At 38.0% G+C, this 20,353-nt stretch overlaps 1 protein-coding gene across 1 annotated transcript; it reads right to left on the reverse strand.

Annotated features, from left to right (window-relative positions):
* Nucleotides 1–8,270: 8,270 nt before the first annotated feature.
* Nucleotides 8,271–10,484, reverse strand: LRRN1 (leucine rich repeat neuronal 1). The gene has a single exon (XM_008697947.1). The coding sequence runs from the start codon at nucleotides 10,436–10,438 to the stop codon at nucleotides 8,288–8,290; it is 2,151 nt and encodes a 716-aa protein (XP_008696169.1). The 5' UTR covers nucleotides 10,439–10,484; the 3' UTR covers nucleotides 8,271–8,287.
* Nucleotides 10,485–20,353: the final 9,869 nt, after the last annotated feature.

Genomic DNA, 20,353 nt, shown 5'->3' on the forward strand with positions numbered 1-20,353 from the left:
ATATCTGTAGAGTGGTTATTTGAATCTTTGTACAGAGAGAGAACAATAATTCACAGGGTGGGTTGATGGATTCTGAAAACAGGCTTGGACAAATCACCCAATGATAAAAATGCCATTAAGTATTATGTACACCAATACACTTGTTAAAAGCAGAATTAGGGAAAAGAACCTCTTGTACTAATCTCTTCTCGCTACCATGAATTTCTATTCTCAAAAATTAATCAAATTAAGAATCCAAAGGAAATCCTGTAGGAATAGATTCTACATTCAGAAGTGCTTTCTATTAGGTTACACTACAATGTCTTTGACCTATTTTACTTTTGGGAACAAAGGGGGTGCAGTGTGAGTTTGAGAGTAGATGCATCAAATTATGGCTTGTCCTTTATCACTGTTCCCAGGGCAAGATCTTGTTATACCATTAAAAAAATCAGATTTTTTTTTCTAAGTAAGTGAACCAGAAATATTTGTATTTAGTAGGCAAGGAGCAAGTGAAACAGAGGATGAATTTGTGCTTTAAAACCCCACATCATCAGTTTCCATTTTCTAACTATGCACTTCTTATTTCTTGGACACTACAAACACCACCAAAGGAAACCTATACTGACTGGAGGTCACTGACTGGGGTAGATCTAAGAAATTTGGGCATTCTCTCATCTGTTTACAGTTTAAGTTTTATGTATTACCACAGCTGAGATTCCACATGGAGGCCCCAGGCTTGGGAGGTTTATCAGACTGCTCTTGCAAGCTTCTTTTATCACCCAGGGATTATGTTGAATGGCATAAATAAATAAATAAATAAATAAATAAATAAATAAATAAATAGCAAAGCTCTTTCTGGGACCCATAGCCTCCTTGTATTACTCAGCCTCCAGGGATTATGTTGAATGGCATAAATAAATAAATAAATAAATAAATAAATAAATAGCAAAGCTCTTTCTGGGACCCATAGCCTCCTTGTATTACTCAGCCTCTCCCTCTCATCTTTGCACAAAACCTTGCTCTGTCTTCTTTCCTACGTCAGCTTCCTATGTAGTTACTCTGTATTTTTGGTAGCCTCTTCCCCATCACAGGAATGTCTCCAGAATCTCCAGTTTCTCTGGGAAGGTTTCTTCCATGTCCTCCGAAGCTCTGTAATCAGGGGGATTTGCCCCCTCTGTCCAAGATGCCCTCCCCCTGGATGTTGGCTTGGTGAACACTCACCTCATCTTTTAATTCTGAGCTTAAATTGTGAGATTTGAAGTTTGAGTTCCCAGCCTGACCTGGGTTCATCTTCCTTGGGGTTTCGTGCCACTATTTCATCCTTTTGGTGGTAGTTCTCACACTGGGGTCATTTACGTAGATGTCCGTCTTCCTCTGTGCCCTGGAGAGCATGAGTACAGTAGGCTCATTTTCATGCCCCTAGTGCTTGACATAGAAGAGGTAAAATGCCCCCAAAGAGAAAGAATTGTTCAGTACTGGATATCTATGTAGTAGATGATTATACAGACTTTAACATCTTGCTTTCCAAGAATCTTTAATAATATGGAAAAATGCTTATTTTTTTTGCGTGTGACAGAAAAAAAAACTATATAAAACTATATACATCAGAATACTAATTCTATATTCATAAAGACATATATTTTTATAATTACATGTACATATACATATATAATTATATGCACAGAGGGATAAGAGACTAGAAGAAAGTATACCAAAATCTCACTTGCTTTTTTGGGAATTGTGGTATTATGTGCTATTTTTTCTTAATACATATTTTTCTCCAGATTCTCTATAGTGAACATATATTACTGTTACAATCAGAAGAAAAAAAATAGCATCTCAAAATGAATGGCAGATAGGAACTGTCTTCTGATGTGGGGAAGGGGCCACACCTAAACTGGTTAGAATAAAATTAGGTGAAATCAAACATTGTTTCAAGTGTGTAATGCTCTAACAAGAAGGAAAATAATACGGAAGCATGCATTTTAGTTAAGAGTCATAGTTGCCTTCTTTTCAGTTTCATCAGTAGAATAGGAGTTGCTTAAACCAGTTTGCCTCTTAGAAGATAGAGAGTAATGTATTTTTTAATTAAGGGCTATTGAGATCACAAAGATATGGGATTAGGTGTAAGACTTCCCACTTTAACAGTTCTCCAGGGATTGTATCCTCCCTGCACCCCATACTCTGAAATGACTTACAGGAAAGTTAAGATTAGGTTACATAGGGAATCGGAACAACTCTTTGCTCTGAATAATGTGTCATAGCTTTAAAAAAATATATCAGAAAGATTATTAAAATGTGTGACTAACTTCAAGGGTTACAAAAGAAAAAGACTGAGGCAGCATTTTTCCTCTTACTTAAGCTTATTACATTAATTCCATGTTAACAAACCTTTTGTGGGAAGGCCCATGAAAAATCCTAGACAGGTCAGGAAACCTACTGTTTTCTTTGCTTCCCACTCAGGAAAGAACTAAACCAATCAAGCAAATGAGAAGGCCAGCCCAGTACTCTGAGAGCTTCTTCAGCCAGAAAAAAGTTTAGTGGTTAATCTTGGGTTTTGGAATCCGACAGCCAGGGTTGAAACCTTGGCTTCATCACTAATGACTGGTGAACTGAAACTCAGCTTCTCCATGTGAAAAATGGAGATCTACCTACTCATAAAATTATTAAAGATTACATGAGATAATATAGGTCAAGTGCTTCTCACATCTGGACTCTGCCAAGTGTTTCACATAGAACAATACATGGTATCTACTCATACTTCCACCCCACCCTACCCCACCACTGTTAAACAATTTTTTCTTCTGCAGCTTCAGTCCTCCACTTGTTTGTATGCAGATGTTGTCACAAACTTTGGAAAGTTGTCCTTTATTTTTCCTTTCTTTGGCTTGGTGTCATTTCCATGTATTAATCTCAGGTTTGGGCCTTAAATTAGACCCCTTAACTTAGATGCCTCACTGCTGGGCATTCCTCCCTTTGCTCCTTTTTTCCCCTTCTGTCTCAAGTGCCAAACTGACTTTTGGGCTATGTGTTCCACACACCTGATCCAGATTTAGCTTGCAGACTATTTTATAAGTGAACAACTATAAGTTTTAGTTATAGAGACCCCAAGTTAAAATTCTGCCTCTTACCAGCTGATTTCAGGTAAATTGCTTGCATCTCTGAGGCTGAGTACTCATTTTTGTCATTCTCTAATGTAGCGACAATAAGACTCAACTCCTGGGGGCAATCAAGAGAGCAGTAAATGTAAATAATCTATGTGAAGCTCCTAGGGGAGAGCAATATAGTGTTTTTCCCTCCTTATTCCTTCAGAAGTCATTAGGGTAAATGGTTTCTTTTCCTTCCCCCATGACTACCCCGTTTTCTGTTTATATGAGTGAGACATGCTAACAAGAAGACTGATGCATTAAAATACCGCTTAATTCAGGACCTCCCCCTTATTAGGAACTCACGACCATCCTGTCAGGGCCCAGGCTGAAATTTACCTTGTCATTTAATCCTATGGGACGAAGAGGAAGGCCAAGGAGAAAAGGAGAAAAGTGGCAATGTCTGAGCCACGTTGTGCCTGGAGCTACTTTAGTGAGAAGCATGAGACTGGTTTTGCTTCAGAAAAAGTAGCATATTACTGACAATGGGATATGTTGGGGAGGCTGTTGCATTATTTAAAAAAAAAAAAAAGACACCTTTTTTAATGTCCTATGGCTTCCAGCTGGACTTATTTGAGGGAACAGTTTCCTGAGTATAAATATACCACAAACTCCACAAACTTGGTGATTGTACAAAAGCCTTTTGTTTCCGGATATGTCAGATACCAGCCTTACAACTAACCAACTACATGAACTTCACATTTCCCCACATCAGTTTTTGAGCTAAACACCGAGTTTGTCAGTGATGTTATATTAGCCTTCCCTGGTTTACTGCTAAGGAAAGAATGAGCTTGGAATGTCCTCCACAAAACCTTTAAAACTTTAATTTTCTGAGCAGGTAACAGAGAGGAGAAAGTATAGGGAGATTTGAAGATTAGAATTAAAATTTAGCCTGATGTAAGGCTCCTCCACTGGGAGCCTGCTTCTTCCTCTCCCACGCCCTCTGCCTGTGTTCCCTCTCTCACTGGCTGTCTCTCTCTCTGTCAAATAAATAAATAAAATCTTTAAAAAAATAAAAATAAAATAAAATTTAGCCTGATGGAAACAGTTTTGATGTATAGCTCACAGATCTCCAGCACATAAAGCTTCTTAAGGGGGAGAGAGAAGTGCATTTTGAGACATAAAGAAAACTTTCAACGTCATCTCTCATTAGCTCTTCTTGATGTACTTACTCTGCCTTACCCACGTGCCCTGTGACTTCTAGCCTCTGCCCTTTCACAGATGCTCCTCTCCACTCTAGAAGGGGGCTGGACAGAGGAAGAGGAAGCTAGACGTGAAGGGCCCTATCATGGTTACCCACTTACAGAGCTTTATGGGGTCAGGCAAATGACTGTTCCTATAGATCTTAGTTTCCTTATCTCTAAATTGTAAAGAATAATAATCAGTTCACCAGAATTGTTTTGGGGATCAAGTTAAATCCTCTCCTCAGGATCTGTAGGATGGAATAGTACCCTGAGACATACCAATGGTAAATGGCTGTGGAAAATGCTGTGTTCTTTATATTAGTGCCATCAAGTCTCTGAGGAATTACTCAATACAAATAAAATAAAATAAAAATTTAGTTCTGTTAACCTGTGCTGGGCAATGCCAAACCAGCAAGTACAGTAGTAATGAGTTCCATTGTCATCTCCTTATTTTCACCATAGGCCCTAAGTTTCTGACTTAGACTAGTTCAAAGAGAAGGAGCTGATCTCAGTGCATGTGGGGTCAGGAGGGGAGGACAGAGAAAGCATGCCCACCCCAGAGTCCTGCAGAGATTTTAGGCCAAGATAATTCTACAGGTCTGGAGGATGATTCTAAAACTCATCTTTAAAGAAATATTTTCCCTCCAGTTAACCCCTTATGAATAATAATAATAATAATAAAAATAATAATAATAATAATAAAGTCTATCTGCAACCAGGGTAAGAGTGAAAAGATGGAGGTGAAGAAAGCACTTTCGGTTGTAGTTAGAATGCATCAGAAGTAGTTAGATTCCCCTTTTCAATGACTAGTAAAGCAGAAAGTATGGTTTCCCTGGAAAAGTGCTAGAGATACAAAATATTTTTCTTCCCCCATTTAATAAAAACAGTAATGAAGAAATAAAAATGCTTTGGAAAATGAATGCAGAAATAGAAAGCAAACAAGTGAAGAGTTGATTGTGGTGTTTTCAGCAAATGAATGAATGAATGCATGAATGGATGAGTAGAAAACCACATGTGAGAAAATAATGGATTTTGGTAGTGTTTGTTTGCTAAAGAATGGAGATGATTCCTTTTTACTAAACTAAACCCACAGCCAAATTAGGAAAATTTATATTCAAACATTGCATTTGTTTTTATATTCATGGCATCATTTCAATTTGTCATTAATTAAACAGGCAAATTTGAGAATGTCTGTTTTAAGTAATACCTCCAAAAATAACCTTGTAAAATCAGGTTGAGATACATTATATGTCCTGAGGGCAGCAAAAGGGAAAATACGAAATTAGAAAGTGACCTGTAATTGTCACTTCACTGGTAAAGGTGATATAACCTCCATTATCAATCAGGAACTACTTTGATGCCTAATTTCACTGGCTGTCTAACTTATCAAATTGAATTAAGCACAAATGAAGAAATACTTGGCTAGGGAAAAAAGCACCATGCCATTTTGCTTTCTATCAACTGAAAACCAACCCAATTAGCACAGACAAGGAAAAATAAGCTCAAAATATTTTATTGGAGGAGTAAAAGTTAAAAGGGAGTGTTTCCCCCAAACTGGCCTGGCAAAAGGTTGTTGACAAAAACACTTGGATTCCCTGGTTGCTTGCTATGTATCCAGAATAGAGGAATGGTTGTTAGAGAGGAATGGTTGTTTTCCTCCATTTATTTTACTAATATTTGAGGGATGATAATGTGGCAGGTTCAAATCGTTGCTTTATGGGATAAACGATGCCACCTCTTTCTTCCCTGCTCTAAGCATGATGCTTCAGTATCACTCCCCTTTCATTGTTTGCAGAATTACTAGGAGTTTGCTGGATGGTGTACTACTCTCTGTAGATATTTGAAGACAAGAATCACCCAACAGGAAACTTCCCCAAGGTTGCATCCAAAGCAACATCAATTCTGTTTCCTACATGTACATGGTAATATCAACAATGTAGCTTTTCTGACCCTCAGGTTCTGCTCTTGTGCTGAATTTTGTCCTGAGTAAATGAGCACTTGAGGATATAAAGCATTTTTGAAGCAAGGGCACTAGAGGTCGTTGAGAACTGTGAGAGATGAGCTCTGCACGGGAGTCTAGAAAGTGGTAGGACCCAGAGCCATAGATGGGAGTGCAGAGTGCTCAATGAGCAGGAGAGTCTGACCAGGGCAAGTTACAGTTCTTCTCTGGGTATAGGTTTTTCTCATCAAGAAATGAAGGCTCTGGGAAGAGATGCTTCTAGCTCAAATACTCATTTTTCTGCTGCAGCTCATTTGTTTCAGCATATGATAAAAAAAAAATTTCCCCTTTAGAAATGGGGAAAAAAATGATCTTTTTTTCCTAAATGATTTATGAAACAAGGAATTTTACAAAGAAAGAAATCCTTTCAGCTTGCCTCACCTGCGTGTTCTTTCTGCTCCCTTCTTCTTGCTTTTGCTCAGCTGCCACCTGCTAGCTCGCAGTCCCTTTACAATCTTATCGTTCCTGGTGTGACGGCATGTCTCTGGCAGCAGGTGCCATCTGGAGAAGCTTTTCTTTATTTCTGTGTATTATTAATCTGCATTTGCAAATGGTTCCTTTTTCCTCTATATATCTTTAACTCTCTCCCCACCTCCCCCCCCCACATACTTTGTGGAACTGACCTTCTACCTAAATCTAGCTCTTTCCATTTACTTGTCTCAGCAGATCTCTCCATACAGATATATGAGCTAATAGGAGTCTAAGCATATAGAAAGCCATTTAAAAAGGAGTAACATGTAATATATTTTGGAATACTGCATAGCTGTATGTTTTAGACTTTGATGAAGAGTGTGGATACTACTAAAAAAATTCAGATTTTAACCAAACCCTTACAGAAAAGGAATGTGACATATCTGTCTCTATCAATGTGTCTATCTCCATTTTTTTAAACCACATTTAGTGATGCATGGTGTACAGTAATATGCCTTTTTATTCATAAGGATGTTTCCCTCCATTAGGTCTGATCGGTAATATTTAAAATATAGAAATACTTTTCATTAAAATATCTTCACTAAAATAGTTATTTCTTCCCTTAGAAAAAGAATTCAAAATTTTTTAGGGCCTAGTTTTAAAAAGCATCATGCTTTAGTTGATTTATTTTGGTGGTTGTTTTAGGGATGTGAAATATATCACCACTGCAACTAGCAAGAACTATAAATGATACATTATTGCAAGTGTTCTAAAAAATCAGAACAAAACTAATTTATTATAGTTCTGTCTTCATTATACACCACATGTTGGTGAGTTAAACACAACAAAATTGTCTTTTCTTTTAAAAGTGTCTACTAAAGATAAAAAGAATAAGTAACAATTAACATGTAGTTTGTTACATTAAAAAATCTGATATACATATATCTATTGCCTGTTAGCTTATTCTAAGCCTCTTTAACTATTACAAAAAAAGAAAAGTCATTGTTCAAAGGCAAACATTCAATTCAGTTGATACAACATTACAGTACAGTCAACTAACATCATTCAACAAAGGTAACAAGTCTAGCCTTAGCTTCTTGAGTTAAAAGTCTGTAGACCAGATTGCTACAAAAGGTTCAATGCTGCTTCACACTGTATGTTAGCTTTTTGGAGGACATGGTACTTTCTACTGATGGCTTCAGAAGGGGTAAAAGCACAGGGGAACCCCAACCTGTCATTAATCATTTTATTGAGCATTGTAGTTAGAACAGCATTATTGAGTTTAGCACAACTAAAACAAAATAATAATAATAATAATATAATAATAATAATCATAATAATGATAAGAATAAAAACCAAACACAAACTGGAAGCCTAGAGATGCTGCCAGCCGTGTCAAACCCTTGCGATACGCTATACTAAAAAAATTTGAAATATCCACCCATCCTCTCCACTCTGCCACAAACTAGCAAAGTCAAAAATACAAAAGTCTTCAACTTGTTACTTTTGCAGAATAAAGCAAAAACGTCTTTGTGCTCCTTACTACCAGAAGCAAAATATCCACTGAGTTACCACATGTAATAGCTTCTGGATGTGTCAACCTGGGTTGGCTTGGTGTCTGCAGAACCATCTTTATCTTTCTCACTGTCACCTTCCCAGAGGTTAATGAGTGGTGGGTACAGCTCATTAAGTGGGATTGAAGAAGTTTTTTGCATATACTTTTTTAATGAATGGTGGTAGTTTTTTCTCTTAAACCTTTTGGCAATGTACACAGCAATGGACGCAAGGCTAATGATGGCAAACATGGACCCCATTACTGCAGCAAGGGCTGTACTTGTTTCTTGATCAGAAATGTCCAGTGCAAAGGCAGCGTTTTTAGTTGTGACATTAACACATGACTTTTGAGTCTGCTGATGAATATTAGACACTGTGAGACACACTTCATAATCTGTGGAAGGCTGCAGATGTGTTAGGTTGTACTCATGAACATCTACTGGGACCCTGGCAGTATATGTTATGTGAGGATTGTCAATCTTCATGGTGGCAGATGACCATTTTAAGTTTGATGTCATGACATTGGAATTAACTTTCCAGGACACTAAAATGGAATGAGATTCTGTCTGCTTGACATATATTTTCAGCACCTGGGTACCATCCAGAAGGGTTCCATTAACCTTAATTGTTACCACACGTGTGTCGGCCCCTTCGACGTTCTGGGCAACACAAGTATATCTTCCTGAGTCTTCAATTTGTATGTTAGATATTTCTAAAGTACCTTCACTACTTAGCTTATATTTATCTGAAAGTGTATCCACAGTTATCTTATTTCCAAGAGGAGTGACCCAGTAAATTTCGGGTTCTGGCTCAGCCATGGCCCTACAGTCTAGGAAAACTGTTGTGCCAATATCCATGTTTAAATGATTTGGAAATGTGTCATGAGATATCATTGGGAGGCACTGTTCGCTTGAATCCTGGATTAAAACTTCCTTTACCTGCTGCCCTCTATATTCAGGGGGCATGGCACAGAACATGGACAATGGCTCCATGAAGCGGATGTTGGTCTTGTTGGAGTTAATCCAGTGGATGACACAATCACACCTCAGGGGATTGCTGTGGATACTGATCTCACGAAGATTGGGAAGGGATTCTACCGTCTTTTGGTAAACGGCATTCAAGGCATTGTTGTTCAACATCAAGCTTTCTAGGGCAGGAACACTTCGAAAAGCCAAGCGGTGGATATAAGATAATTTGGGGTTATTGGTGGCTTCTAACTTTGTGAGTTCAGGCAAGTTATCAAGGGCATAGCGATCCACAGAAACGAGTTCCCCCATATTGTTGATTCCCAGTTCTTTTAGCCGAAGCATATTTTTGAAATCCCCTTCTTGGATTTTGTGAATGGGGTTTTTGTTGAGGTCTAAGAATTTTAAATTTGGAACCTTTTGCAGGGCAAGCTGAGGAACTTTGACCAGTTTGTTATCATAAAAAGACAGGCTTTCAAGGCTATCCAAGCCCACCAAGGCATTTCCAGGAATATCAGTGAGATACATTCCTGCCAAAACCAGGCTTCTCAAATTTGAGAGGGGTTTAAAGTTCATATCTAGAATTCCAATCACAGGGTTTTCCCCAATCATGAGAATTTCCAGGTTGGGTGTTGAATCAAACCAGCGGCTATCGATAACTTTCAATTTATTGGAGTTCAAGTGAAGCCTTAAAAGATTTTTTAAGCCTGAAAAAGCATTTGCAGAAATAGCGCTAATCTGGTTATGGTTGATATAGAGTTCTTGAAGGTTGCTGAGGTCTTGCAGGCAGTAATCAGTCATTTCTGTAATCTGATTTTCCTCCAAATGTAGAGTAGTGAGCTGGGTCAGGTTTGCCAGCCCTACCTCCTTAATATTTGTAAAGTTGTTTTGGGAGAAATCTAGCTCAGTCAAGTTGAAAAGCTGCTGGAGCTCATCCACGGTCTTTGCGATGTTATTGCTCTGTAAGAGAAGCACTTGGGTATCACTAGAAAGGTTGCTGGGAATCCTTGTTAAGCGGAGATCATTGCAATCAACAGTAGTGGCTTCTCTGTATGTTGACTGCGGGGTAAACCAGGGCCTAATTTCACATACACAAAGTTGTGGACACTCACTATTTTGTAGGGACGACCCAGTTAATGAAGTCATTAGCAAGCCCAGCACCAATTGGCAAGCTGCTAAAACAAAGCTCATCCTAGCCATGCTGGCTTGCCAAGCAAGCTCAACTCCTGACACGCCTAAGTTTTAACAAAAGGTGAACACTGGATAGTGGTATGTAGGACAGCAAGCAGAAAATGTAAACATTCAAGCAAAGTCTCGGTTGAGATGTGTAAAACTCCGGAGTCTGAAGGGATGGTTTTCAGTAGTTTTCAAAAAGGCAGGAAGCAATTGGGAGTCTTTTAACTGTGTCTCTCAATTCCAGGCATGCCCACAGCTCTGTGGTATAAGTTACTTCAGCCAAATCAAAGTCTGGAGATGTGCCTGAAAATTAGATTAGGACAGATGTTATGTTATTTTTCCCATATACTTTCTATATTATAGATTATCTTTTGTCTACTAAAAAGGCATAATTACAAATCTATTAACAGAATGTTCAAAGTAACTACATAAGCTTTTAAATTACAGTATACTTTTCTATAATTCTACTTACTACACTAATGCTGTTACCATTTTTACAATTTAATTGGGTAAAGTCATCAAATGCACACAAAAACTCTTTCTTAATAGGGACACTTCGAAAAACACACAGCTGTCATTTCTTTAAAAATAAAGTTGATTTTAAAAATTGCAAGGCTCCAAAAAAGTCAAAATGTCAACAGCAAAGCACAAAATGCAGTTTATACGAGACTCAAAGTTCATTTTTGGTTATTTATATTTTATTATTTTTTAAAAAGACATTTATTTATTTGAGATAGAGAGAGAAAGAGAGAGAGAGAGCACAAGGACCAGGAGCCCGGGATCATGACCTGAGCTGAAGGCAGGAACTTAACCAACTGAGCCATTCAGGCACCCCTAGTTATTTATATTTTAACTAATAATTGTTTTTATTTGTTTTCATCAGTTTTTCTCTTCCAAATGGTATATTCTGTAGACATATTCAGCCAATGCTTTTCTAGCTCAGTTATTCTTTTTTTTTTAAAGATTTTATTTATTTATGTGACAGAGAGACAGCCAGCGAGAGAGGGAACACAGCAGGGGAGTGGGAGAGGAAGAAGCAGGCTCCCAGCAGAGGAACCCGATGTGGGACTCGATCCCGGAACGCCAGGATCACGCCCTGAGCCGAAGGCAGATGCTTAAGGACTGCGCTACCCAGGCGCCCCTAGCTCAGTTATTCTTATGCAAAAAATTAATTTAACACAACTCCAAAAAGCAAATATCAGTTTTTCTTATATTCTAACAGTCACAGCTGATCTTGACTGAATAAAATAGTCAAAGGATTTTACCCCACTATTATCACCGATCTTCATGAAAAACACAAACATACTTACACATGTTTAATTTCAACAATCTCAGGGGAATGTCACTGGCCACTTAGTAGCTATAAAGCATGGATATAGTAGATATGTTCTTTTTTGGGGATATGTTCTTTAATATCTTGAAGCCTCAGCTTCTTCAACTGTATAAGATAGGGTTGGTCATTAGAATTATCAAGGGAATTAAAGGAATCTATATAAAGCTCACAAAAGTAAAAAGTTAATTTTACTTATTGTCATCCTTTTTTTTTTTTTTTTTTAGATTGAGGAGCAGAGGGACAGGGAGTGAGAGAACCTTAATCAGGCTCCATGCCCAGTGTATGAGCCTGACGTGAGGCTCATGACCTGAGCTGAAACCAAGAGTAGGACACGTAACTGACTGAACCACCCAGGCATCCCTATTGTCATCTTATTATATTTCTCATCCATATTAGTTTTAGCTAGTGGTTGTTAGTGGTGGTTAGAGAACAAGTAAATGAAGGAAAGCTGGGGACCTTTGATTTTATTTAGTCCTTGTCTATTGTTTTTTTTTTTTTTTTTAAGATTTTATTTATTTATTTGACAGAGAGACAGCCAGTGAGAGGGGGAACACAAGCAGGGGGAGTGGGAGAGGAAGAAGCAGGCTCCCAGCAGAGGAGCCTGATGTGGGGCTCGATCCCAGATCTCCGGGATCACGCCCTGAGCCGAAGGCAGACGCTTAAGGACTGCGCTACCCAGGCACCCCATCTATTGGTTTTAATAAGGTCCTCTGAGGTCAAATATGTATTGCTCATCTGCTTATAAAGATAATATTAGCAGTTAATGTTTCTAGTTACCTGGATTCCAATCAGGGATAAAAAGCCACTGTGGATCCATCGTCTATCTTGCTTTCTCAAAACTAGGCCTGTCACTTGCTAAGCTATTAAAAGTAGAGTTACGTATTTCCTTACATTTGTCTTTCTATAATGAACTTCAGCGTTGAGTACTGAAGGACCTTCAGTGACTAGTGTTTTCTTTAGCCTCATAAAATTACTGTAAGAATTCAATAAAATACAGCATATAATGTACTTGAAATCTAGTGTCCAACACATAGCAAGCTTTCGATTCATATTTGCTGCTATTACTTTGTGCTTTGCAAAACATAGTTATCCTTGTGACTGACCAAGAAGCAAACTAATACAAGTAGCCAGTCCTAAAAGTTGTATATCTGTCATATTTTAGTAGAAAGAAAGAAAAGTCCTACATTTCTGTTGTTGTTATACAAAATATGCAAACCAAGCTATTGGTCTAAGGAGATGGTATTAAAAAAACCCACCCAATCCAGATTTGACAGTTGGAGGAAGAAGAAGGAAACGAATGTGTTGCACAATGCTGACGCTGGATACTTGCTATTCTTTGTGGGGAGGAAACACACCACATTCTCCTCACCTAATCTGGTTACTTTATCATATATTATGTACGTACAAAACTTTTCAACATTATAAAACTACCTGATTCTGACTTTTATCAGGAAATTCCATAAAATAAAAACATATCTCAGGGAATAATAATTTCCTAAATATTATTACCTCCATAAATTTATTCCATTCTTTTTGTTTCCATTTAGAATAATCCTAAAACATGTATAATGACCACAGTCAATTTTCCATTAAGAAGATTTCTGCCTCATGTTATTGCTTAATTTTAATTTAAAATAGAAAACCAAAAAAATAAATCTACTTTTCATAACTCTGAGATGGAATTTCAACTAATATTTATGTTTTGACAGAATTTAAGGAAACATAGCAAAAAGTAAGTATGTCTTGAAGTTGTGTGAGACTCTCAAAACCATCTGTTGCCATTGAAAAATATCTTTTATGGGGCTGTACTTTGGATATTTACATGAATAATGCCTCCATTTTAGTTTAAAATATATGATGAGGTAATTGGATTGCAATGCTCAAATTTCTGTTTGACATACACATTCCTCTTTAAACAAACAAACCACACAAGTTGAGAATGTTAGACACCATAGCAAACATAGAAGGAAGACATTTTCCTCTCCCAAACCTGCATTTGGCTTCTTTGGGAGTGGAGAATGAAACTTCCTTGACATAAAAGGAGGTGTTTTAAGATGTTTCTAGTTGTTTGCCATTCTGAATTCTCTTTAGCATATTTTCCAGCCTAATTTTTGAACATGACATTATACATAGAACAAAGCTTCATAGAGTGCTTAAACCATTTTGTATGTTTAAAACATAAGGCATGTCTCAGAAGTTATTCACTAACAGTGTTTAAAAGTAAATCCATTATCACAACAAGAGTAGAAAACTACAGACCAATGTCCCTGATGAGTACTGATGCAAAACTCCTCCACAAAATACTAGCAGATTGAATTCAACGGTTTATTAAAAGGTTTATACACCATGAATAACTTGAATGCAAGCATGGTTCAATATATGAAAACAATTCAAAGTAATACACCATATTAACAGAATGAATGACAAAACCTGCATCGTCATCTCAGTTGATGAAGAAAATGCACTTGACAGAATTCAATACCTTTCATGATAAAAACACTCAACTGACTAGGAATAAAAGAAAAAACCATATATGAAAAGCCGACAGCTAAAATCATTCTCAGTGATGAAAGAGTATAAGCTTTTCCTCAATGATCAGGAACAATATAAGGATGCCCACTCTAGCTACTTCTATTCAACTTAGTATTGGGAAGTCCTAGCTAGAATAATTAGACAAGAAAAAGAAATAAAGGATCCAAATTGGAAATGAAGAGACAAAATTCTGTTTGCAGATGGTATGATCTCACCTGTAGAAAACCCTAAAGATGTCACAAAAAACCCTAAACTGTTAAAACTAATAAACAATTTTAACAAAGTTGCAAGATACAAAATAAATACATAAAATCAATTGTGTTTTTGTACACTAACAGTGACCAATCCAAAAAGGAAATTAATAATCCAACTTAACAATAGCATCAAAAGAATAAAATACTTGGGAATAAATTTAACCAAGGAGGTAAAAGACTTGTGCACTGCTAAAAGAAATAAAATACATAAATATATAGAAATACATCCCACGTTCATGAATTGTATTGTTAAAATGTCCATACTATCCAAAGTGATCTACAGATTCATTGCAATCCTTATCAAAAGCTCAATCTCAGTTTTTGCAGAAATAGAAAAAAAAAGTCTTGGGTGCCTGGGTGGTTCAGTCAGTTAAGCATCTGCCTTTGGCTCAGATCATGATCCTGGGGTCCAGGGATCGAGTCCCGCACTGGGCTCCCTGCTCAGTGGGGAGTCTGCTTCTCCCTCTCCCTCTGCTGCTCTCTCGCTGTCAAATAAATAAATAAATCTTAAAAAAAATATTGAAATTCATATGGAATCTCAAGGGACCCCAAATAGCCAAAACAGTCCTGAAAAAGAGCAAAGTTGAATGAACTTCTAAGACATTATCCTAGATGAAATAAGCCCATCACAAAAGGATAAATGCTGTATGATTCTACTTACATGAAGTATCTAAAGTAGTCAAAATTATAGAAACAGAAAGTAGAATGGTGGTTGCTAAGGGTGTGGGAAGGGGAGAGGGGAAATTTGTGCTTAATGGGTATTTATTTAAGTTTTACAAGATGAAAAAGCTTGAGAACTCTGTTGTACAACACTACTGAATTATATACTTAAAAATGGGAGCTGGTAAGTTTAATTTTTTTATCATTAAAAAAACATGAGGGGCGCCTGGGTGGCACAGCGGTTAAGCGCCTGCCTTCGGCTCAGGGCGTGATCCCGGCGTTATGGGATCGAGCCCCACGTCGGGCTCCTCTGCTGTGAGCCTGCTTCTTCCTCTCCCACTCCCCCTGCTTGTGTTCCCTCTCTCGTTGGCTATCTCTGTTAAATGAATAAATAAAATCTTTAAAAAAAAAAAATAAAATAAAAAAAAATAAAAAAACATGAATCCATTATAATTCAGGCCAACTTTTATCACATACATACAAATTGATTAACTTAAATTCTGCAAATTAATAAAAAATGGTTGGCAGATTTTTTTTTTTTTTTTTTTGAAAAGTGGAATTGCTTTGTTCTAGGGCTTACTGGACTAAGTTGGTCAAATGTGAGAAGAAAATGTCCTGCTAATTACCAGAATGATGTACCATAAACAATTCTGGCAGTTTAAAGAAGCAGTCCCTTAAGTAAAAACCCATAGCTTTAAAGGCCCAGAATTGGCAAGGGATGCATTTCAAAGAGGACCACAAACAATTACATAATTACTTTGATGGTTCTTTTTCCAATAAAGATATGTTTAGGACATTCTGCTCTGAATATAAAAATTCCAAAGGAAATGGACTGCATGGTCATCACCATCAGTGAATTTGGCACTGATCCCCATTTTCACCATAGAATCATATGAGATGGGATGTTATTTTAACAAAATCACAGTATTTAGTATGACTTGGGGTTGGATCCTTATGCATTGAGTTCTTATGAAGTTGGACGAAAGAAATAAGAAATCACAGTAACATGATGATTAAGTTAATTCTAGTTATATTAAAACCCAGATAGCTCTCAGTTTATAGAAAGAATTCTGTCTTGGGGGATCAAGTGATCTGTATTCAGATTCTGACTTCTTCAGAAGTCACTTCACTTATTATCTTGTATAAGATAATATTATCTTATTATCTTGGATAAACTATGGAAATTCTCTATCTCAGTTTCTATGCCTAAATTAAGGCTAATTATACATACTTCATATATGAAAATGATGATAACTAAAGAGCCTGGGAAAGAGTCCAGCATGGAGTGAGCCCTCAGATACTTATTTGAATCTCTGGAACCTCATCAAGTTTGCTATTAAATTTCATTTTCACCCTGCAGGAGTATTGGGAGGTAATGAATAAGCAAATCTCTTTAAGACCTTTGGGCATGACACGTGTTTGGAAAAAAGTCATGGTTATTTTTTACCATTTCCATTATATTTTCAACTGGTATTATTGGAATTAAGTGTTAGAAATTCAGAGACCAAATACGGCACCAAATAGGCTAAATTAAAACCCTATGCAGGCAAGCAAATTATGGAATACAAACCTTCAACCTGGAAATTAGCATCCTTTCATAGACATAGTAAGTCACAGCAGTGAAGAACTAAATTTTTGACCACCCGCCCCCCCCGAAAATGAAGAAAAATGCCTTCTTAGGACATGTGCTTTTATGCATACTGTCTTTGGTGGCCAAATTCACACTGTGTACATGTTTAGGAAAATCAGTTTTTTAGCTTTATTGGTCTCCAAATAGATCCAGAGCTAATGCAGCATTCGAATTTGCTTATCTTCTTTTAGGTATGGCTTAATAATGGGACAATGGGATTTTTGTTCAGTGAAGCTTTCCTTCTGGTTAAAAAATGCAATGTCTCGGGGCGCCTGGGTGGCTCAGTCATTAAGTGTCTGCCTCGGCTCAGGGTGTGATCCCAGAGTCCTGGGATCGAGTCCCGCATCAGGCTCCCTGCCCTGCTGGGAAGCCTGCTTCTTCCTCTCCCACTCCCCCTGCTTGTGTTCCCTCCCTCACTGGCTGTCTCTCTGTCAAATAAATAAATAAAATCTTTAAAAAAAAAAAAGCAATGTTTCAATATAAATTCTCCCTGTAGCCACTCTGTTGTGGGGGGGATGGGAACAAGGTGGAGCCAGACTGCAATAACTGGGTTGACCTCCCAGAAGTAATTTCCTGTGCTGAAGGCCACCTTGACTTTTGCTGCAGGTACAAGTGGATGATTCTTAGGCTCAAAAGGCTATACTTTTTTTTTTTTTAAGATTTATTTATTTATTTGACAGAGAGGAAGTGTAGCAGAGGGAGAGAGAGAATCTCAAGCTGTCTCCCCTCTGAGCACAGAGGCCAAAGTGGGGTTCAATGTGGGCTCGATGCAGGGCTTGGTCTCATGACCCTGAGACCATGACCCTAGCCAAAACCAAGAGTTGGTGAGATTGTGCATGACCTGAGCCAAAAGCAAGAGTCGGGTACTCAACTAACTGAGCCACCCAGGCATCTGGCTATAAGCTTTTGGAAACGGGAGTTTAAAGAGCGTGGCTTCTGCAGAGACAAGCCTGGTTTCAAATTCAGTTCTGTGACCTTGGACAAGTTACTGAAGCTTTCTTTCTGGGTCTCAGTTAATTTTTTTTAGAAAATGGAGATCATAGAATGTACTTTGCAAAGGTGGTGAGAGAATTGGGATGAGATGTTAAATGTAAAGCTTTTGGCAGAGGGCCTGGCACATAGCGAGTGCCCAATAGATGTTAGGTATTATTTACAGGTTTGATGTCTCATTGGATCTAGTCTTTTTAATGGGTGTTGAGTATGAAAGGAAGGAATAGGAAGTTGAAATCAGCAGAGGGTACCTTTTGTGCTATTAGCAACTATAAGTTTTGAAAAAAGCCTGGCCAGAGGCCTTCCTTTTTTTTTTTTTTTTTAAGATTTTATTTATTTATTTGACAGAGAGAGAGACAGCCAGCAAGAGAGGGAACACAAGCAGGGGGAGTGGGAGAGGAAGAAGCAGGCTGCCAGCAAAAGAGCCCGACATAGGGCTCGATCCAAGAACTCCGGCATCGCGCCCTGAGCCGAAGGCAGACGCTTAAGGACTGAGCCACTCAGGCGCCCCTAGGCCAGAGGCCTTCTAACAATGTAAATGGCTAGTGCAGGTGGAGCCAGAAAGAGAGAGAGATCACAGCAAATTCTTTCTGGAGGGTATATTTTATTTTCCTTGGGAAGAAAATAAGATCTTACACATACATTGTGAACACTGAATCTGCATGGGCTATTTTTTAAATTATTTTTTTAAAGTAATCTCTTCACCCACCCTGGGGCTCAAACTCTTGACCCTGAGATCAAGAGTCACATGCTGTACTGACTGAGCCAGCCAGGCACCCCTGCATGGATTATTTTTAAAGATATTAGTTTCTTGGACTTTTGTCTGGTCCCTGGCCCTTTCTGAATCTTAGATTTCTTTCTTCAACCATTTCCCCAAATTATGTTCCTTGTTCACACATTATCCAAAGCAAAACACCCTGTAGTGTGTGTTAGTGATCACAGATGGAGGGTTCATATGGGAGGAAGAGCTATAATAGTCTCCATAACACATTAAGGAAACAATAAAGTCTATCCCCTTGCAAGGACATAATGGAGCTTGCTGAGGCTCTTTTGCATAAGGAACTGTTCCTGAGAGCCCACATTATTCATCAGCAAGCAGTGCAGCAGCATGTCTGAGTGGGCCGAGCAACAGAATGAGGACACCAGGGAAGGGATTCTTAATTTTGGCTTCACCACAAACTTCCTAAGTGACCTTGAGCAAGTCTAGCAACTTTGTGTCCTATTTTATTTATCTTATAGTAAGTAGGTTGAAAGGAAAGGTAGTCACAGCTTCCCAGGCTAAGAGTGAACCTCAGGAAGTCATCAATCAACCCATTCTCCTGGTGTCATGCAAAACTACTTCTAGCTATTTTCTGAGAGGCAATCCTTCTTCTCTTCTTCCCTTCCTTTTTTGTTATTGAATTGTTATGGAAGCAACTAGCTTGATTATGCCAAGATCTCAAACTCCAGCACTTTCGGGGCTAGGTAGGTGAAGGCAGCTGAATCTAACACAGTCATGTAAAAAACTGGAGTGTGCATGGACTCCCAATTGTCCAAAAATGTTAACTGGGTAGCCAGACAAAAACCATATGCTTTCCAAGGCCTTTTATGGCCTGTGGCCAGTTTGCAACCTTTGAATTATAGATAAATATAATAACAATCATATCAGCTATAATGCTGAGCTAATGTATTTGGTAAGTAGATGATTAAATATCAATTTCAAACTATTATTGGCAAATACTCCATATGTGAAAACCTATAATTAGAGACTCAATATATTACAGTGTGAATCTTTGCTCTGAAGAAAACTTTAGTGGTTTTAAAAAAAGTGCTGCATTTACAAAAAATTCATTTTACACTCTTTTCTTTTGGAAGACCTAATTTTAAAGGCAGGCAGAACCTTATAGGTCCCCTAGGTCATCCCAGATGACCCAGTTAATTGGCAGAGAAACGAAATAAAACCCAAATGTCTTGATCCCTAATTCAGCATTTCCTAATCTGATCACTTTAAATGTTTATTGTTTTCATGGTTCCCAGAGAAAAATTTAATTGTCTGTTCTCTAGTTTTATTTTAGTTTTTTCTTTTCCTCCTTTTTCTTCTTGTATTTGTTATTATTATTAATTAATAAAGTCTCAAAAATTCTCTGGTATACTTGGGTAGTATAAATGCACTGCTGTGCAAAAAAGAGGGTAAACACAGTGATCTTTTGATTCCCCCTCATTTTCCTTCCCCTTTCAGTCCAGGGCAAATCCATCACACTGCAGGTGCAGTGTCGGCCAACATCTCTGGGAAAACGCAAAGGCGCAGCTGGTCTCCAAACTGAGCATAGAAGCTGGGGTCACAATTCATTCAGCTTCTAAGAGGAACTGGGCATGGACAGCACGTTAGCCCTTGCAGGAGGGTTGGCCAGGCACAGTAAACGGCAAGGCTAGACTAGATGGACTGAAGAATTACAAAAGAAACTTTAAAAAAAAGAAAGAAAGAAAAACGAAAAGCAGAAAGCCCACACACAGCCAGCTGGCATAAACCCAATCCAAGTAGGTGGCGTGGCATGGGGGGG

Source organism: Ursus maritimus, unplaced genomic scaffold (assembly GCF_017311325.1).
Source record: "Ursus maritimus isolate PB19 unplaced genomic scaffold, ASM1731132v1 scaffold_14, whole genome shotgun sequence".
In the NCBI taxonomy this organism is placed as follows: domain Eukaryota; kingdom Metazoa; phylum Chordata; class Mammalia; order Carnivora; family Ursidae; genus Ursus; species Ursus maritimus.